The sequence below is a fragment of the Metarhizium brunneum genome, chromosome 1, assembly GCF_013426205.1.
Source record: "Metarhizium brunneum chromosome 1, complete sequence".
Classification (NCBI taxonomy): domain Eukaryota; kingdom Fungi; phylum Ascomycota; class Sordariomycetes; order Hypocreales; family Clavicipitaceae; genus Metarhizium; species Metarhizium brunneum.
In genome coordinates, this window is record NC_089422.1 from 1,179,785 (window position 1) to 1,196,854 (window position 17,070).

Consider the following 17,070-nt stretch of genomic DNA (forward strand, 5'->3'; position numbering starts at 1 on the left):
CATTGAATTTCGAACTTTTTTTTGGGTCCTGTCGGGAAGCCGGCAGTCGTTGGCCGAGTGAATGACTAAGCAAGCCCATTTACCTGGGTACTACTTAGCACAACCACCTGCCGTTAGTGGGGCCAGGCCAAACATCACTTCCACTTGTCGCAACAACGTCATCATATTAGGGGAGTTTGTTTTATTTACAATTCTGCTTCGGGGATGGCCCGAGTAGACAATACTTAAAAATATCCGCCGCCATGGGTATGCAGGGGCCTCTCACTGCCCAGGCCTTGGTATGGCTCATTACCATGTATCTGTCTCGTTCAAGCTAATCACTCTCCAGGGCCGCTCTCCATATGACGAAGTCGTTGATGGGGAAGGCGAGGACGATCCGCGTCATCCCACGCAGCAGTATGACTATCGTGGCCGCCCCATCAACCCAGAAACCAAGAGGATGAACCGCGACCTCATCAGGGCTCATAACGAAGTAATGTTGGTGATTGGAGTAGCGGAGCCAGAGAACCCTCACCCTGGATCAGAGTACGAATCGCAGTGTCGACACGAAATATATGAGGAATCCATGGGTTTTCAATTGCGTACCCCGGCTCAAATTTGCATTGAGTCTGCGGGCGTTTTTGGCGTCCACGGCCTTCGTCAGCGAATCTTGGTGTGTACTAGCATGCCTCTGGTCACATGAAACGATTCTGAATTACGATGTTAATTTATTCATGCTGCAGATTTACAAAAAATACTCCCAGATACCATTCTGGGAGTTATTTCGGCGAGCCAGAACTGATTTCTCTCTTACCAGAGACGTCCTAGCTGGCGCCCCAACAGCCTTGCTCAGCGACTACATCGAAAGAATGGTGGCACCCTTATGGGTTAGTGATGATGATGAAGATAAGAAAGTACTTCGTCGTGTGTATGTTTTCCCTTCCTAAAAGTTCCTCGTAGTTTGCCATCTAACTAGGAATAGGATCCATGAAATCTGGTCCTATTTAAGAATCCATCTAGAGTTGCACGTCGCTATGCAACGCCTGGGGATTCTGCCCAATGCATTGTGGTTGCCTCACCCCAGTTTCTTTATCCCGTTTACCAAATCCTCACCAATACCTGCTCCACCGTCACTTGATGACTACTCGATACCATCCCTATTAAAATGGGTCGGGGGTGCCTTGATATCAGCAACTCCGTTCCTTGTGTGGATTATGGCTCAAAGGATGGTGCGTGACTGGAAACATCCAATATGGTCACGCATATTTAGGAATCTTCCAAGTACTCTTTTTAAGATCCACAGATTACCGTTTTCACTGCAATTCCCTCTTCCGCCGCTCAACACCCAAGTTGCCCCGCCGCCGCCACCTAATCCTCCTCGAGTCGTGGACACGGATGCAGAGAATCGAACACAGGTCGAGAGCAGTGGTGGCGACATGCCGGAGCAAACCGGGGACACGACTCCAGGAGGTCGGCCAGCCGAGCCGCAGACGCCCCGCCGGGCAAGTTTATTCTCGACTAGAGGGGACGAGTACCCCAGTGATGATGAAGATAACGAAGGAGTCAGTGCCACTTTGATAAGTTTTGATGTGGAGGCTTCAGAGTCTCAAGACGCACCGCCTGGTCTTTGGTCAGCGGAATTACGGCCTAGCGCAGGCTCAGATTCTCGATCGAATGGAAGCCCGCAGCCCATATATTTAGATACTTTGCTCACGCAATTGCCAGCAGCCATGGCAGCTCACGTGCTTGTGGATGCTGTGTCCAGAGTTTTGATGGCACCCTATGAGGCCACAGCTCTTCGACTAGTCGCTCGCTCTTTCCGCAGTCGACAGGGCCTGCCATGCTGGGATATTTACAATGCGAATATGCTTAGTGGGTTTACAAGCACAGCGTTGGTCAACTTCTTGGGCAGTCAGCTGTTGCATCTAACTCTTGCCAGTGAGGCTTGGGCGGTTGTTACATGCGTGTCGCAATGGTTCCACATGACTGATGAGGAGTGGAAAATCGAGGATACCAAGACACGAGAGTCGTCGGTTTAGTTGTTCACAAGACCTGCTATCTGACTATGTCCCAGGAAGAGGAAAGTTCAGATAATTCATGGCTGGCGGGGACCTGAATCAGCCAGCTTGGGAAGTGGCGTTGCATCAAGGGAAATGGGCATTCTTACTAGTTACTACACTTATACCCTGTACCATCAACTTTTTATAGTACTACTCACGGACGGCCTACATGGCGGAGAAAATGACAGCGAGCTTTATTTCTTTGTTGGTCGGTGACATCTCTTAAGGCAGTTGAAGTGGCTATGAAATGAAACGACCAACCTGCGTCAACTCGGGATAGGTTAAACTGAGAAATTCGAGGCTGATCGAATAGATGTCGCCGAGGACAGGAGCCAGGGCCACCTGTTCGACGCCGAGCCTACGGGCATGTGCTCGAAGAACTGGGTTGGAAATGTCAATTTTCCCCGGTGAGAATGCTGTGACGAGCACCGGTCCTTTTACACCGCAACTTACACAGGTATAATAGTACCGATTGCAACCCCCGATCGCGCAACCCTGCGTCAAATAGGTGTTTTATACCTAACTAACCTTTTGTCTCGCGGCTCAATGACCAATTCAAGGTAAGTAAGCAACTCACGGCGAAAAGTTGGCGGAGGCTGGATCCCGCGCAATCAAGCAATAAATGTATGCGTCGCAACAACAGGATTCAACAAATCGAAGACACACAAATTCCCAGTGCCATTCTCGTACCTCGACTATGGAGTAGCTTGAGTTGGACTGGCTTCTGTATTTGCGTACTTACAAATAAGACAGCGGTGTGGTCGTGGTCAATAGACGCCAGTGAATGCCTGCTTACGGAGTATATTATATGTCAGATAGGTGATGACAGCGGCTCAGGTGTATACTTGGGTCCCTTTGTTTTTAGCCGGCTCTAGGAAAGGCGACATGGATGACTGCCTGATGGCATGTCATATGAGATACAGATTTGCATGCGACAGGGAAAAGGGACCGGTGCTCCCTTTCACATTGGTTCGCGGCCAGCTCCATGTCCCGACAAACAAAACATGGCCGATTGCTCAAAACGTCACACCAGGTATCCTGACCAGACCCTTTGAATGGAGGTTGAAGCTTCTTGGTGAATTGCCGCTGTCAGTTGCAAGGCCCCCTGGTCCATTCACCAGGGAACAAGAATGAGGCTTGTTCACCCGGGCGACCGACCGGCTTAAACGCGCTCGCTACTCCGTATTTCCTCCACCAGCACTCGCTGGGCAAAAGATTTGCTGCAGGACCTTTGAGAACTATCAAAAGACATGTCTGCGGCTCAGAATAATGTGAAATTCTTCCTTGGGTGCACGGCTCATCTTCGATGTCGGCGGCAAAGCAGCTCCGGCGGCAGAAACGGGCTTGCTTTCCAGATGTCTCATCCGACACAAATACTTGGGCCTGGTCGGATATTTTCGAGCCCTTGCCCTAATTTTCCGAGGATACCTAGGTACTCCTGCGCTCTATGGAAAATTTCAAACCAGACAGTCGCCTTACAGAGTACTCGGTGCTCCGTACGTTCGCCTCATTTTTCTCTTGACGTGGACCATGCCCCCCTTTCGATTGTTATTTACCGGACGCGTTGCCCGCCCGATTTTATCATCGATTGGCTCTTTTAAATTGCTTTGCTTTCTTTTTTTTCCGAGGGCTCCGTGAACTTGTGAAGTCTTCGTGTGAGAGTGACGGTTGGGGTGCCAGGGCCGAGCTCGGCGGCAGGCCAGAGCATGAGTCGGAAACGAATGAGCCGCAACTCATGGTTCCAGGATGTAGTCTATCTCCTGGGGGAGAGCACGAGTAGGGGCTTGGCGGACGAATTGTACGAAGACACCGGCCTCTAGAGCGAATGGCGCAAACTTATACTAGGAATGCAGTCTTTGGAGCCGGGGCCCAACAGATGGTACTTGGACGGAGGCCGGAAGTAACTCCGTGAGCTGAGCGGCGCTTGCAGCTCAAAAGCCACAAAGCAGGGCGTTTGGAACGATGTTGCGTGGAAATGATAGGTTGTAGAATACGGACTGAGCACTCAACGAGTAGATCTCCCCTCTGCTGCCGTATCAGCCTCCTTGGGAACCCTCAGCGCTGACACATGCTGCTTGCATGAGAAACGCACGTGCGAAAGAGAAGCAAGATCGGGAAACTCGCTTCATAATGATTCACTGTGCCTCTCCTGTACATTGCGGGTAGAGAGCTCCGTTTGGGAATGACGCCGGTTCTTGCATCTCACGGCTTCACATCCCCGATGCCAAATGTACGGCTGTTGACTTGGGACGACCCACAAAGTGCACTGTCTAAACCCGTTCGAGTGCCTTGATTCCTGTGTACTTCTCTTCCCTCCGTACTTTCGACAACCTTGTCGTGTGTCCGAGCGTTGTTGTTGAGAGATGATGACTTGGCCTGCGCCTTCCGGGCCATGTGGGACGTCCGCATGCAGCAAACCCAACTTGATATCCCTTTGAATGTGCGCAGGTCCAATCGATGTATTTAACCTACTTTTTTTATGATATTTAAGGATATATAAGGATACTTGAAGATACTTAAAAATGTTAATTAATACTTAAAAATATTTAAAAATACTTAAATGTTTTTAAATGTTTTTAAAATCTTAATAATTTTTATTATTATATAATCTTTTAGTTAATATATACATCTTTAAAATACGTAATTATTATTAGCTAGAACCCTGGTCCGTTATAAAAACTAGACCTGCGCACATTCAAAGGGATACAACACGCCGCGCGGTACGTACATATCCCTGGCTTAGACTGTCGGTGGCGTCTGGTCAGAAGCCCGGGTTTACAATTCCATCATACAGGCTATCCCGGGCCATGATATCTCGTCTAGCTAGCCGTCACAGCCCTGCCTCCCACAACTCTCGGAGCCGAAAAAGGTGAACCTGCTTGGATATACCGACACGGCACCAAGTATGTGAACACGAGGTTCTAGACTTGCGGGAATCGGGAAAGGGTTCCGCTGTTGCTGAATACTGGACGAAGCTTCCACCAAGGTTATTCTACGGCGCGACGAATGCTGGCCAAGACTCTTCCCTTGGTGGAAACAGCAAGAATATTGTCTCCCTCTCATAGTTCCTTCGCACACGCCCCTTTCATTTGCCGACCTTGCTGCGTTTGCGTAAGCCGATGGCAGCCATCCTGGTCATTATGCTCGGCTTGGGTTCGCTGTCAAACTCAAGCCTATGGCATCACTTGATGCCGCCGCCAAGGGTTCGCAACACGAAAAGAAAAAGAAAGAAACCGTGAAGCAGGGGTGGGCCCCCGCCGGAGACTTTCTGAGAGCTGTTTTTTTGGTATGTCCTTTTCCAAGTCGATGGTCGGGTTTCTCGAGGTGCTTAAATACCAGGCTTGCTGCCACTGCTAGTACCATTCATTCACCACACTCGGACACACAGGCATCCATACACATATACACATATACACATCCATCCCAAATCTTGTACATATTCGAAACATGCCTATCATTGCCATGGCGCGGGTCAATGAAAGTCGTCTTGTCATAATCCGGAAACCAACTGGGAGGCCGGCCCCAGGTCCGACGAAACCCAAGAGAGGTATCTCGAGGGCCTGATGGTGTCCATTATCGACGATGCTTGATCAGTCGGGTCGAACACTATGGAGATGTATAAAAACGTCATCTGGTGTGCCGTGATGATGCCGCTGTTGCCAGCGATCTGGGGTGAGTATAGGGATGCCATTTCCTCTTCTGCAAGACAGATACTGATGACAAATGCAGACTCTATATTTTAAAGGGGTTCAAGGCGGCATAAGGATTCGCTGAAAAGTTATTTTTTCTATTCTTTATGATGACCTCGCTTCCCTTGCTTGGGCGAACGACACGGGCTGTTGGAGACGACGGGGCGACAGAGCCACGACTACCTTGACGGCAAACGATGGGACGGTCATGCCAGTTTACTGTTTATTGTTGATAGAGAATTGCAATCCATTACTTGGACGCCGAGAGATATTTCATACTGCAAGTGAGGTTCATGGACGGTGCGTGTACGCTGCCATTGGTTGTGACTTGTGCCGTGTCCTCCAGCTCCAGCTCCGGCCGAATGAGAAGACTCAGACATATGCCAAACACGGTACGGCCAATAATGACGGTTTATTTCCCCAGGACCAGCTTATTCATGACATGCTTTCGCTCCGTCATGACTAACCAGCACGACACCTGCGGGAGAGTCAGGACCAAGGAATACCTCGTCGGTACGCATCACGCCTGCAGTCATGATGTATGGATGTAGCGCACCACAGCAACCACACTCCAAGTCGTCACAGACACTTGAAGCGTGCTGCTGCGCCTTGAGCTGCTGGTGTGTCCCAATGCCATCACCGCCATGGTTGGACTGGGTTGGGCTGTTGCCCGTTCGGCAGCATCATGGCTGCGCGGAGAGGGACGGATGAGGCTCTTTGCCAATCTTGGACCCAAGGAGGACCGCTGACTCTGGTGACAAGATTTCCCAATCCTGCGGCCTGCATGGGGCCTTGATGGAAGCAGTTGTGTTCCTTGCCCCTCTGAGAAAAAAGTATAAATAAGGGCATTGCGATGAGGCACGAATCTACTGCACATCAAGTGGCAAGGCCCCTTTCTGGACTTGTTTGAGCAGCATGACGGCCCCTCGAGCCTCTGAAGATATTGCAGACCGCACCACAACCGGACTATCCGGGGTAACTGTGGGCTCATATGGTACGGGAGCCGCTCGTGATACACTGACTCCGGTTGCAGAAGAAGGCCAGACTCCAGGTATGTCGCCCGGGACGCCAGTCAAGACTCAAGACTGATCTGATCTGTCTTGTCTACACAGCAGCCCTCAAGGAACTGCCCTCCAAAGATGATCTCCGGGGTACGTGCATAGTCCGGCCCATGATTGCGCAACGCGCTGACTCCAGACTCCATGACCAATGTTTGAAGACAATTACGGGCCTCTCTCGGTTGCTTCCCTCGCCAACCTAGACAAGTCGTTCGGCTTCACCCTGGCCCATCACGGCGCTGCCTATCTCACCCAGCACCATTTAGATCGCAAAATCGACCGCGTATTCAGGCAAATCGTCTATTCAATCCGCACGACTTCGTCTTACCCAGACCATCTCGGCGACCAACTGGAAGACCTGGTCTGCAGGAAATGTGAGTTCCCTCCGAAAACACGCATGTGACCTGGTTCAGGAACCGGCAACTCACCCTTGGCCTCTCTAATCTGCCCAGACAAGCTCACCCATTACCAACGGGGCATTCTGCAGCTCGACACGCCTACCAAAGCTGCCGTCGGCGAGCTCAACACCTTCGCAGACGCAAGAGTCGGCGCAGACCAAGCCCGCTACTTGTCCCGGGACCCCAAGGACTATGCCATCGTGGGCACCATCAGCAAGCTCGACCTGATGGTGGGACAAGTGGCCACGCCTCCCATCGGGGAGAAGATTTTTGTGCGTCTCTCGCTTTTTCTGCGCTGGCTTCGATCGAGGCTGACCCGCGACAGAAACCGCTGCTGAAAAGCCTCCATCGCTCTCCTGGCATGGACATCCGCGACTACCCGAGCTGGCCGTTTCGCATACTCTCGCGAACCATTGTCACCTGCCTCCTCGCGGCGTTGTTCTGCGTCCCCGTCGTCATCCAGGCCTCTGGCCTTGTGTCAAGGGGCGGCGCTATCGCGGCGTTTGCTGTCGCCGTCACCGTGGGATGCTTCATCGTAAACGTCATTTTCCAGGACGTCAAGGCCAACACTATGCTGACGCTGGCCCTTGCGGCTCTTCTTAGCAATTGTCTCAAGAGCGACTAGTAGACACCATGCGCTAACCTGACGGCACAATCTGTCTCTGAGTTGGGTTGGATAGCGATTTTTTGTTTTTGCTCTTCCTTTTGGAGGGCTACAAAGATTATGGACAGCTCATTATGTTGGCTGTTTTTCCGTCTTGACTCTTTTGCCTTTTCTGGGGTTATATTTGATGTACGATGAACGGATCGGTCGTTCGTTTTGTCATGCCAGCTCCTGTTTCAATGCATCTCGCCATTTGTGAAGAGCTCGTAGCTTGGAAGCGTTAGTTTTGCCGTCTGCAGCCATTCCATGGAGGAAAAAAGAGAAGAAAAAACCACGTCTAGAGATAAACAAATTTCCGTTGATGCTTTCTACACAGCCAAACTTTGAACCCGCGTCGGGCGTCACCAAGACACCCGTTAGCTCTGCCTTGATTCTCGACACAGGCTATGATACGCTTCAGCCTTCAATACTCGCCCGTCTGCTACAATGAAGTGGGAATTGTAGCATCAGGCCCTCGCCGACATATGTATAGGTCAAGCTTTGTCTGCCGTCATGGGCGAGTATCTCGAAGCTGGCAACTCACCCGCCAACCCACGGCCCTTCAATACGGGCGGCTCACGTACCGACCAACATCCAGAGAGCCTCAATCCGACTACCATGACGGGATCTTTCTTTTTGCTGACCGCAAGTTTATCCCGCGCCGCGTTTGCCAGGACAAAAGACCAGCTGACGCCTCTCAGCCCAGGCAAACCTCTCCTCGGCGCCGAGACACATCGAGTCAATCAATCGCTCTCGACTACTGGCAACGGCCTGCGCGCTGCGCGTCCACTGTTGCGCTGCACATGTCGGCACGCAACCACCACCTGCGCGCCGGCCAATAGGTGCGGATGCCCGGCACACAGAGGCTGCAGGGCCAGGTCATCGGCCACCTGCCCGTGGGAGCCTTCGTCTCAGCATGATGTGTACTTCAAGTCACTCCCATGTTCCCTCGGGACAGGCTGGCCGGCCGGTCCGGCACTGCGCGATGGACATTTCTTCTTACCGCCGGTGCGGCCGTAGGAGATCCGGGGCCCTTGATGGACGGCTGCGGGCTGGAGGGACGGGATGAACCTTGGGGCCGGAGGGGCGAGGATGTGCAGGCTGTCTGGTGTCGATGTGTTGGACAGCCTCGCGGGCGGTGAGTGCTGGCGATTAGTGAAGGAAGTCGTCATCATCAAGGGGATTTGGCCCTGAGATTGCGGAATGATTGGGATGCTGAGGGACGCTGACCGTGCATGTCAACGCTCTCGGTCCATCGAGCTGTAAAGAAGGGGGAGTATCCTGGTCAGCGACTCTCGGTACGGATAGGGGATCAAGCGAGGTATTCTATTTGTTGGGTATGGTTTTCTCAAATCATGTAGCGCGCTCACTCTCTCCTCGCACAACCCCAACCCTATACGTAGATTACAATTCGTCTCACTCGCAATAAATACATCTCGTGTCATTGTGCCATGCCTGTTCCACCATGTACCCAAGCGCCTGCTCGTATTCACAAAAGTAGCCGTCATCGCACGGACAGCATGTCATCGTTAAAAACGCCTGCTCCAACAAGGTCTCACATGCGAGTAGCTTACGCTCCGTGCCGATATACTTGTGCCCCTGAATTCCGAAACATGATGGTATCCCTCCGCTGCAGCACCATAAGAGCCCTGTTGAGTGCCTGCTCACTGTATCCCTTGCCCTCAACCATTTCTCTCCTTAGCGTGGCCAGACTCGTGCTCCACCCAATGGGGAGTCGACGCTTGAGCTCGACCTCCAGACGGTTGACTTCCTCGTTCAGCTCGCGGCTGCCCTGGTTGCTGCCCTGGTTGACAGCATCCATGGTAGAGCAGAGGAACAGCCGGATGGCTTCGTCAACGTGTTCTTCCGTGGCCATGGGCGAGAGCGTTAGTTTGGCGAGGGATTCGGTGATGCGGACAATGGCCTCGAGCTGACGGACTGTGATGGGGATAGAAGAGCGGGTATTCGCTTCCATCTCGGCTGCGTGGACTTGACGCCTGATGGAGACAAAATGTGACGAGAGTTTTTCAGCGGCTTCAGGGGTCAGACGGGGCGCACAGCGACTGGGATTGATATTAGTTGGTATTCGTGGGGTTGGGGAGCTGGGGAAAAGAAAAGGGACCTACGTCTTGCAGTAGGTAATGTATCGTCGCATCTTCTCGGCAGGAATCTCAGACTCGGCGACCTCCTCCGTACCGCGACCATCCATGTGAATACCCATGACGTGCTTGGCTATTCTCTCATCCTTTTCGCGGGAGTGCTCATCTTTGACAATGAAAATCATATCAAAACGAGACAGAATGGTCGTTTGGAAGTCAATGTTCTCTCCAGGCGTCTTCATGTCATCGTAACGGCCAAAGATGGGATTTGCCGCAGCCAGAACAGATGTCCTGGCATTGAGAATAGTGGTGATGCCAGCCTTGGCAATGGAAATGGTCTGCTGTTCCATGGCTTCGTGAATAGCGACGCGGTCGTCGTCTCTCATCTTGTCAAACTCATCGATGCAAACCACGCCGCCATCAGCCAAAACCATGGCACCGCCTTCTAGATAGAATTCTCTTGTCGAGTGGTCTCGTTGGACGGAGGCTGTCAGACCCGCAGCGGAAGAACCTTTGCCGGACGTGTAGATGGAGATTGGTGCTGCCTTTTCCACAAACTTGAGGAGCTGTGACTTTGCGGTACCAGGGTCACCGAGAAGCAGTACGTTGATATCACCTCTCAGCTTCATACCATCGGGTAGAATCTTCTTGGATCCACCTAGTAGTAGACAGAGAATCGCCTTCTTGATATCTCGATTTCCATAAATGGAGGGCGCAATGCAGTCCGCCATTATATTGTACAGGTCAGGTCGCCTGCTCATTTCTAAAAATTCTTGCTCTTCTTCCTCACTGTAGCTAACATGACCCTTGGCAGTTTGGTCTAAGTCTGTTTGGATGCCAACTGCTCTCAGGTACGGCGTTCGGATGGCAACGGCGCCGGTAGTGGATGAGTTTTTGGACGCCTTGTTCTGGTAGATGGAGAAGATGCCCATGATCGTGCACCTTGACCCGGGAACAACGCGGTTTGTGAGATATCTATCTGCCGAAACGAGAACATGCCGAGGCAGTTCTCCAACTGGTACCTGGTCTGGTGCTTCTTGTAACTTGATAATTTGCTGGTCAACGAATTGTGACTTTTCGTGCATAACAAAGTATGGATCCAGAGGACATTTGGGCGTAGGGTCGTTGTCGATTCGCTTGCGATTACACTGTCTAGGAAGCGTTACACCGGTGAAGCCGCCCAACACGGGGATGACCTCCTGGAATTGACAGTTGCGGCACTGGATGTGCAGCTCCGTGGCTTTGGATGACATGACGGAAGCACCAATGACGATGCCGGGGACGCGAACAAGCCGCGCAATCGTCATGGAGTCTAGGTTACGGATTGACACATCTTCGGCATCGGAGTGGAGCAGAAGCTGGTGATCGGGTAGATTGACCTCCTTCTCGTGCGGAAAGACGATTCGCTGTGTACATTTTTTAAGGGCCGTCTCAAACTATCCATGGCTGTCAGAGGAGCCCGATGAAACAACACCCAGGATCGCAGAAAAACTCACCAGAGGGATGACTTCGGCAGGTTCGGAAGCGAGCTTGTGAGCGAGCTCTTCGTTGAAGTTGATGAGGTCGTTGATTTTGACGTCACAGTAGAACTGCTTGAGAAGCGCATTCTCTCGTAGCTGGTCACTAATTACACATGTTAGGGCCAATCTGCGACGGCTTCCGCATACGTGCAACATACCGATAGACAAAGTTATTGTCGAGGCGGAAGTCAAGAATAAAGGTCTCGAGTTGCTGCAGGAGCTGCAGCCGGGTGTCCCCATTCTCAGCGTAGCTGGGCTCGAAGACATGCGCTGAATAAACAGACCGGCTATCCATGGTTAGGTCTTTTACCGTACCTGCCGACTCGCTACTCTGCAAAATACGTCAAGGCTCCGAGTGTGAAGCTGTTGGATCCCGGGCGTGAATGCGATATGTAAATTGCAGATTGCCAATTGAGGGGCTGATGGCATTGCGACACCGAAGGGCAAAACGCACCCAAGCAATGCAATTTACACGAACCAGACGCGTGATTTGGACCGCGACACGCGACGTTAAGTGGTTGCAGGTACTAAGCCCAAGTGGGTATGGTGCCGAATACCGATCCCAGCCCAAACAAAACCACTCTGCTTGCCTATCCGCACGTGCCAGTGCTAGCGTTGAGAGAGAATGTCGGAAAATCACCGGTCCATCGCAAACAAAGGCGCAGCCCTGGCTTGAGGTTTCGTGGCTACTACTGGGTTGGCATAGCAGGTCAGGTATACATGGCAGTTGCTTGCCTCAACGCTAAGCTCCCATCAATCGGCATCGCGTTGATCAGGCCATTGGTTGGTGCCAAAACAACCTATACCATGGTCTTTTAGTCACCTTTCTATCATTCCTTACTTCAATATATTCTTCCCCTCAGGGCGTAGTGCATGCTCCGCTCTCTATTCTCCCGCATGTGCCAGCGATGATACCCCGGTAGCACTCCTGATCCGACCCGTCAATACACAGCTGTCGGCTATACAGGGCTCTGGTCCTGTTTCTGGAACCTCTCGGCATCATTATCAGCCAGATCCTCTGCGATTGCGCATATGATGTTTTCTTCTCCAGCGGCCGGAAAGTCCGTCGACAGCCTTTCTGCGCCGTCGTTGGGGCCCCGGCATGAGGTCCCTCTCCACAGGTTGGTCTTCGTCTACCTAATGGATCTTCCCTTACGCTGACATTTCAGTAGCAGTCGACCAGCTCAAGGATACCACCGTTCTTCATCCAGACGAAACTCTAATACGAGTTCCATCCATTCCATGGGCGGTGCTCTAGATAGCTCATCTAACGCTCGGTCTAATTCCCTTTATGAACCTGGGCAAAATGGTAAATCAAGATAGTCGTCTAATGGAGAAAGAAATACAACAGCTAACCCGCCTGTGCAGCCATTTCGACCCTTCTACAACCACCGATTGTTCGAACCGGCCTACAGCCTCACACATCAGCCCCGTCATCGAGTTCACACAAGCCCCCCAATTCTCGAGACATCCCGCCAGTTGCCTTGACCAACATTCCAATTATCGATCCCGCCGAGTTTAGTCCCTATGTTGCGCAGGTCGGAGCATTGTATGAGCAGTTGCGACGAGTTAAAGAGAGCGAAGACGAATCTGCCAAGAGTCGCCACAATTCCAAGCCTGGTGAGCAGCCGGATACGGACGGCCTACTTCGACCGACAACGAAATCCCATCGACGCGGTTCGACTGCTTCAGTCGCTTCACTGGCATCTATCGACGCCCCAAGCCCTTCACGCAGGTCGAACCCCGGCCTAGGGCGAAAAGCCGTGCAGGGACCTTCACCCTTATCAACCATTCCAACCGTATATTTTGACCAAGATTTTCATCTCGAGAATCCGAGGACGTTTGATGTTGTTAGTGAACGATCCGAAGTAATCCGGCCCTCATCATTGGGCAAGGACAGCTCTTCGGTTCCTGCGGCCCCAAGAAAAGCTTTAGCAACAAATGCTATTCTGCAAGAGAAGCTGTCCTGGTACATGGATACAATTGAAGTTCACCTCATCAATTCGATATCGACAGCATCAACAACATTTTTCACCGCTCTTGGGTCGTTAAAGGAACTACACTCAGAAGCTGCCGACTCAGTGGAAAGAATAAAGACCCTAAGAGAAGAACTAGAGGCGCTTGACAAGGAGGTGGCAACTAATGGCATACTAATTGCTCAAAAACGTCGACGGCAGGAGAACTTAAAACAGCTCAATGATGCTGTATGCCAACTGCGCTGTATTGTCGATTGGGTTGGCCGTTGCGAATCATTGGTCGACGCTGGTGAAGTAGACAAGGCTTTGGGCAGTATTGACTCATTGGAGAGGCTCATTGCAGGTGAGCGTGAGGAAACGGACGGAAAGGAACCGCTGGGCATAGAGTTGCGGGATTTACGAGGAGCTTCCGCATTGCAGGGTGTCAACCAGGATTTGAACACCTTGCGCTTCAGAGTCGGAAAGGCTTACGAGTTGCAATTCGTCAATGTCTTGTTGGCGGACTTGCGCAGACACACGGAGTCCGTTTCTTCTGCGGATGTTCTTCTTCGATGGGATAATGCAGCATCCAGGGGGCGAGGGGGCCACTCTCGATCACCGTCAATATTTCCCACGTACCTCACAGCAACAGAAGAGCTGAAAGCACAGCTTATGCCCAACATGAAGGGCCTACACCGTGCCAAGTACGTTGCAGCTGCAGCGGTGGCTTATCGAGATGCAGTCCTTCGTGAAATTCGCAATTTGATTCGACGTCCTCTTCCGAGTTCGAGCGATGACGATAATGAGTCTATGCTGTCGGTATCAACGACTAGCGGAAGCAGGCATTTGTCAAGTCAAGAGAAATCTGCCAATTTAGCAAGAAACCTCCGGGCATTGGACGCAGAAGACGCAGAAGAGCTGCTTGTCAAGATTTATGTTGGCGTTACCGAAACCCTGAGACGACTGACCACGCAAGTCAAAGTGCTACTCGATATCACGAGCTCCTTGTCAGACGCATCCCACCTGGATGGCGTTAAGTCACCACCGGCCAGGTCACCTGTGACCAGCCCACGCCCCGATCGCCACATCTCCAACCCAATGGCTGCTGCCGATGTCGAACTGCAGGAAGAACTTCATAAGAGTCTGGACATCAATAGTCTCCTAACACAAGCTGTTGACATCGCAAATGACAAGATCGTCAAGGTTCTCAAAGTTCGAGCAGAACAGGCGACTCATCTTCCGTTGGATCTATTTCTTCGATACTTTGCCCTTAACCTCTATTTTACAACTGAGTGTGAAGCCATCTCTGGACGAAGCGGTACTTCTCTTAAGACGGTGGTTAATGGACACATTAAAGAGTTTGTTCAACGAAATCGCGACGCAGAGATGCAAAAACTGGCCTTGGGGATGGAATCGGATCAGTGGAATGCAAAAGATTTCACAGAGAGTAATACGAAACTCCTGGATCTCATACTAGGCTGTAGTATGCAAGATGCCTCCGTGTGGACAGAAAACAACAAGATTTGGATCCCATATCGCGAGCTTGAGAAGCCAGAAATTGTGACGGAACCCTCCGAGAGCAATGGGACCGGCAAAGACAAAACAAGATCGGCAGTCATAGAGTCTGACAAGTTCATTCTACCAAACTCTGCAGTACTTTGTCTGGATGGACTGGGGAGCTTTTTGCATTTGATTGCAGGAATACCGTCCATGACCACAGATGTGGCATCTTCATTAATTGCATACCTCCAACTCTTCAATTCTCGGTGTACACAATTGATTCTTGGGGCGGGTGCAACTCGCTCTGCAGGTCTGAAGAACATCACCACAAAGCACTTGGCTCTTGCGTCGCAGGCATTGTCATTTATAGCCACATTAATTCCTCACGTTCGAGAGTTTGTACGAAGCCATGCCGGGTCTGGGGCGGGAGTATCCAGCTTGATGGGAGAATTTGACAAGGTCCGCCGACTACTACAGGAACATCAAGACAGTATCCACCAAAAGTTGGTCGATATTATGAGTAGTCGTGCAGCGATTCATGCCAAGAACATGAGAGCTATTGACTGGGATAGCGCCAGGCCAGGCGTGGTGCAGCCATATATGGAGATTCTTGCCAAGGAAACCACTACGCTGCACCGTGTTCTCACCAAGCATCTTCCAGAGACCTCAATTCAGATGATTATGGAACCCGTTTTTGCTAGCTACAAAGACCAGCTGGGAGCTCCTCTCAAAGAGGCTACTCCCAAAACAGAAGCTGGAACACAAAGGTAAGTTTTGCGTTGGCGGGGCCGGACGTTCTCATTGGGATATGTCGAATCTGACTAACATAACCCAGTATGCTGCGAGATATGGAATTCTTCGCATCACGGTTGGGGAAAATCAATGGGTTTGGGGATACTGGAGACTTCCTTGCCAATATTGTCAAGTCCAAAGAAGTGAAACCAAAGACACCAGAGCCCGTGGAAGAGACGGAGGGATCCCAGATCAAGGACAAGTCAGCAGACGACAAGAAGCCAGACACGGAGCCTGCAACGGAGACCAAAGAGGAGGTTGTGGACACAAAGGAAGAAAGTAAAGATGAGAGTCCATCCAAGGGGAGCGAAAAGCAGCCCGAGGACTAGCTCGGAACATGATTGTTATGCTATATAAGCGGACAAGAAATCACTACCGAGATATGCCTACTGATGTACAAATTACACTATGTTACTAGTACCTAGGAGAGGACGATGACACGCGTACATGGACGATTCATGATCCGCAGCCAGGATTACTTGGACGCCTTTTCGAACGTAACAAACACCATGAGAAACCATGTGCAGTAAAGTGTCATTTTAAGCCATGATATCTGTTTATTTGTAGTTGCCACCATCATCGGACTCTGTCGCATCACCGGCCACTTACAAGACAGCGGCACCAGAGAGATGCCGGATGCGAATGTCCTCCATCTTCACCTCCACACCAGAGGCCGTCGACCACGGAGCAGGGTGGATTGCCGAAGATTAAAGTCGGCGTTAGTTTCATGCTCCTTGAAGTTCGATGCAGCGATGTAAATCACACAAGCAAGTTGCGGTTGGGAGACCCGCGGACCCTAGACACTCGTCATCGCGCAACAGCTGCAGTGCCCATTTCGAACGAGCCTATCCCCCGTGACTCACACTTACTTCGTTCCGCATCCATCCCGTAGACGGTACCCATCTCCTCGCCGCCAAGCAACTCCTTCAATCCGCCGGCCCGCATCCAACTTTGACCGCGACACATTTCAGTGGGGTTGGGGAGGGGGGATTTCCTCGCTCCGTCCCGACTGCTGCTTTCCGCATCGGTCCGTAGGGTTGCTAGTCGGGAAACCGGCCGGAGTGGATCACGGCACGGGCGCAGCTTCGGGGCGGATCGGCGTCTTACAACTTTGCCACGACGGGCGCCGCGCAGCAGTGGGGTGCAGATCCGGCAGCGATTATCAGCGGCGGTGGTACGGAGCACTGCATGGCTTTGAACCAGGTCTCCTCGTGCACGTGGCATTTTTAGCATAAGGGAGTCATGCTTTGCGCACAGGTAAGTGGTGGCGTAAATTTTTCATCAATGCAAGTTCAGCTCTTGTAGAGAGATACTCTCTCTCCACGCAATGTGCTCGCCATGTAGTCGAACCACAAGCTATCTAGCCTGTGGACTGGC

At 51.6% G+C, this 17,070-nt stretch overlaps 4 protein-coding genes across 4 annotated transcripts; 3 read left to right on the forward strand and 1 right to left on the reverse strand.

The window, feature by feature from the left end:
• Positions 1-242: 242 nt before the first annotated feature.
• Positions 243-2,018, forward strand: G6M90_00g003640 (uncharacterized protein; the record flags this gene model as incomplete). The annotated part of the gene is made up of 4 exons (XM_066129556.1): positions 243-278; positions 329-652; positions 723-907; positions 962-2,018. 4 exons carry the CDS (start codon positions 243-245, stop codon positions 2,016-2,018), a joined length of 1,602 nt encoding a protein of 533 aa, XP_065985595.1.
• Positions 2,019-6,643: 4,625 nt separating this feature from the next.
• Positions 6,644-7,809, forward strand: G6M90_00g003650 (uncharacterized protein; the record flags this gene model as incomplete). The annotated part of the gene is made up of 5 exons (XM_014686533.1): positions 6,644-6,779; positions 6,841-6,879; positions 6,948-7,160; positions 7,239-7,456; positions 7,510-7,809. 5 exons carry the CDS (start codon positions 6,644-6,646, stop codon positions 7,807-7,809), a joined length of 906 nt encoding a protein of 301 aa, XP_014542019.1.
• Positions 7,810-9,397: 1,588 nt separating this feature from the next.
• mcm5 (DNA replication licensing factor mcm5) lies at positions 9,398-11,741 on the reverse strand (the record flags this gene model as incomplete). The annotated part of the gene is made up of 4 exons (XM_014686534.1): positions 9,398-9,890; positions 9,954-11,362; positions 11,423-11,549; positions 11,605-11,741. 4 exons carry the CDS (start codon positions 11,739-11,741, stop codon positions 9,398-9,400), a joined length of 2,166 nt encoding a protein of 721 aa, XP_014542020.1.
• Positions 11,742-12,688: 947 nt separating this feature from the next.
• Positions 12,689-16,022, forward strand: Vps54 (Vacuolar protein sorting-associated protein 54; the record flags this gene model as incomplete). The annotated part of the gene is made up of 3 exons (XM_014686535.1): positions 12,689-12,755; positions 12,815-15,668; positions 15,737-16,022. The coding sequence occupies 3 exons, from the start codon at positions 12,689-12,691 to the stop codon at positions 16,020-16,022; spliced, it is 3,207 nt and encodes a 1,068-aa protein (XP_014542021.1).
• Positions 16,023-17,070: the final 1,048 nt, after the last annotated feature.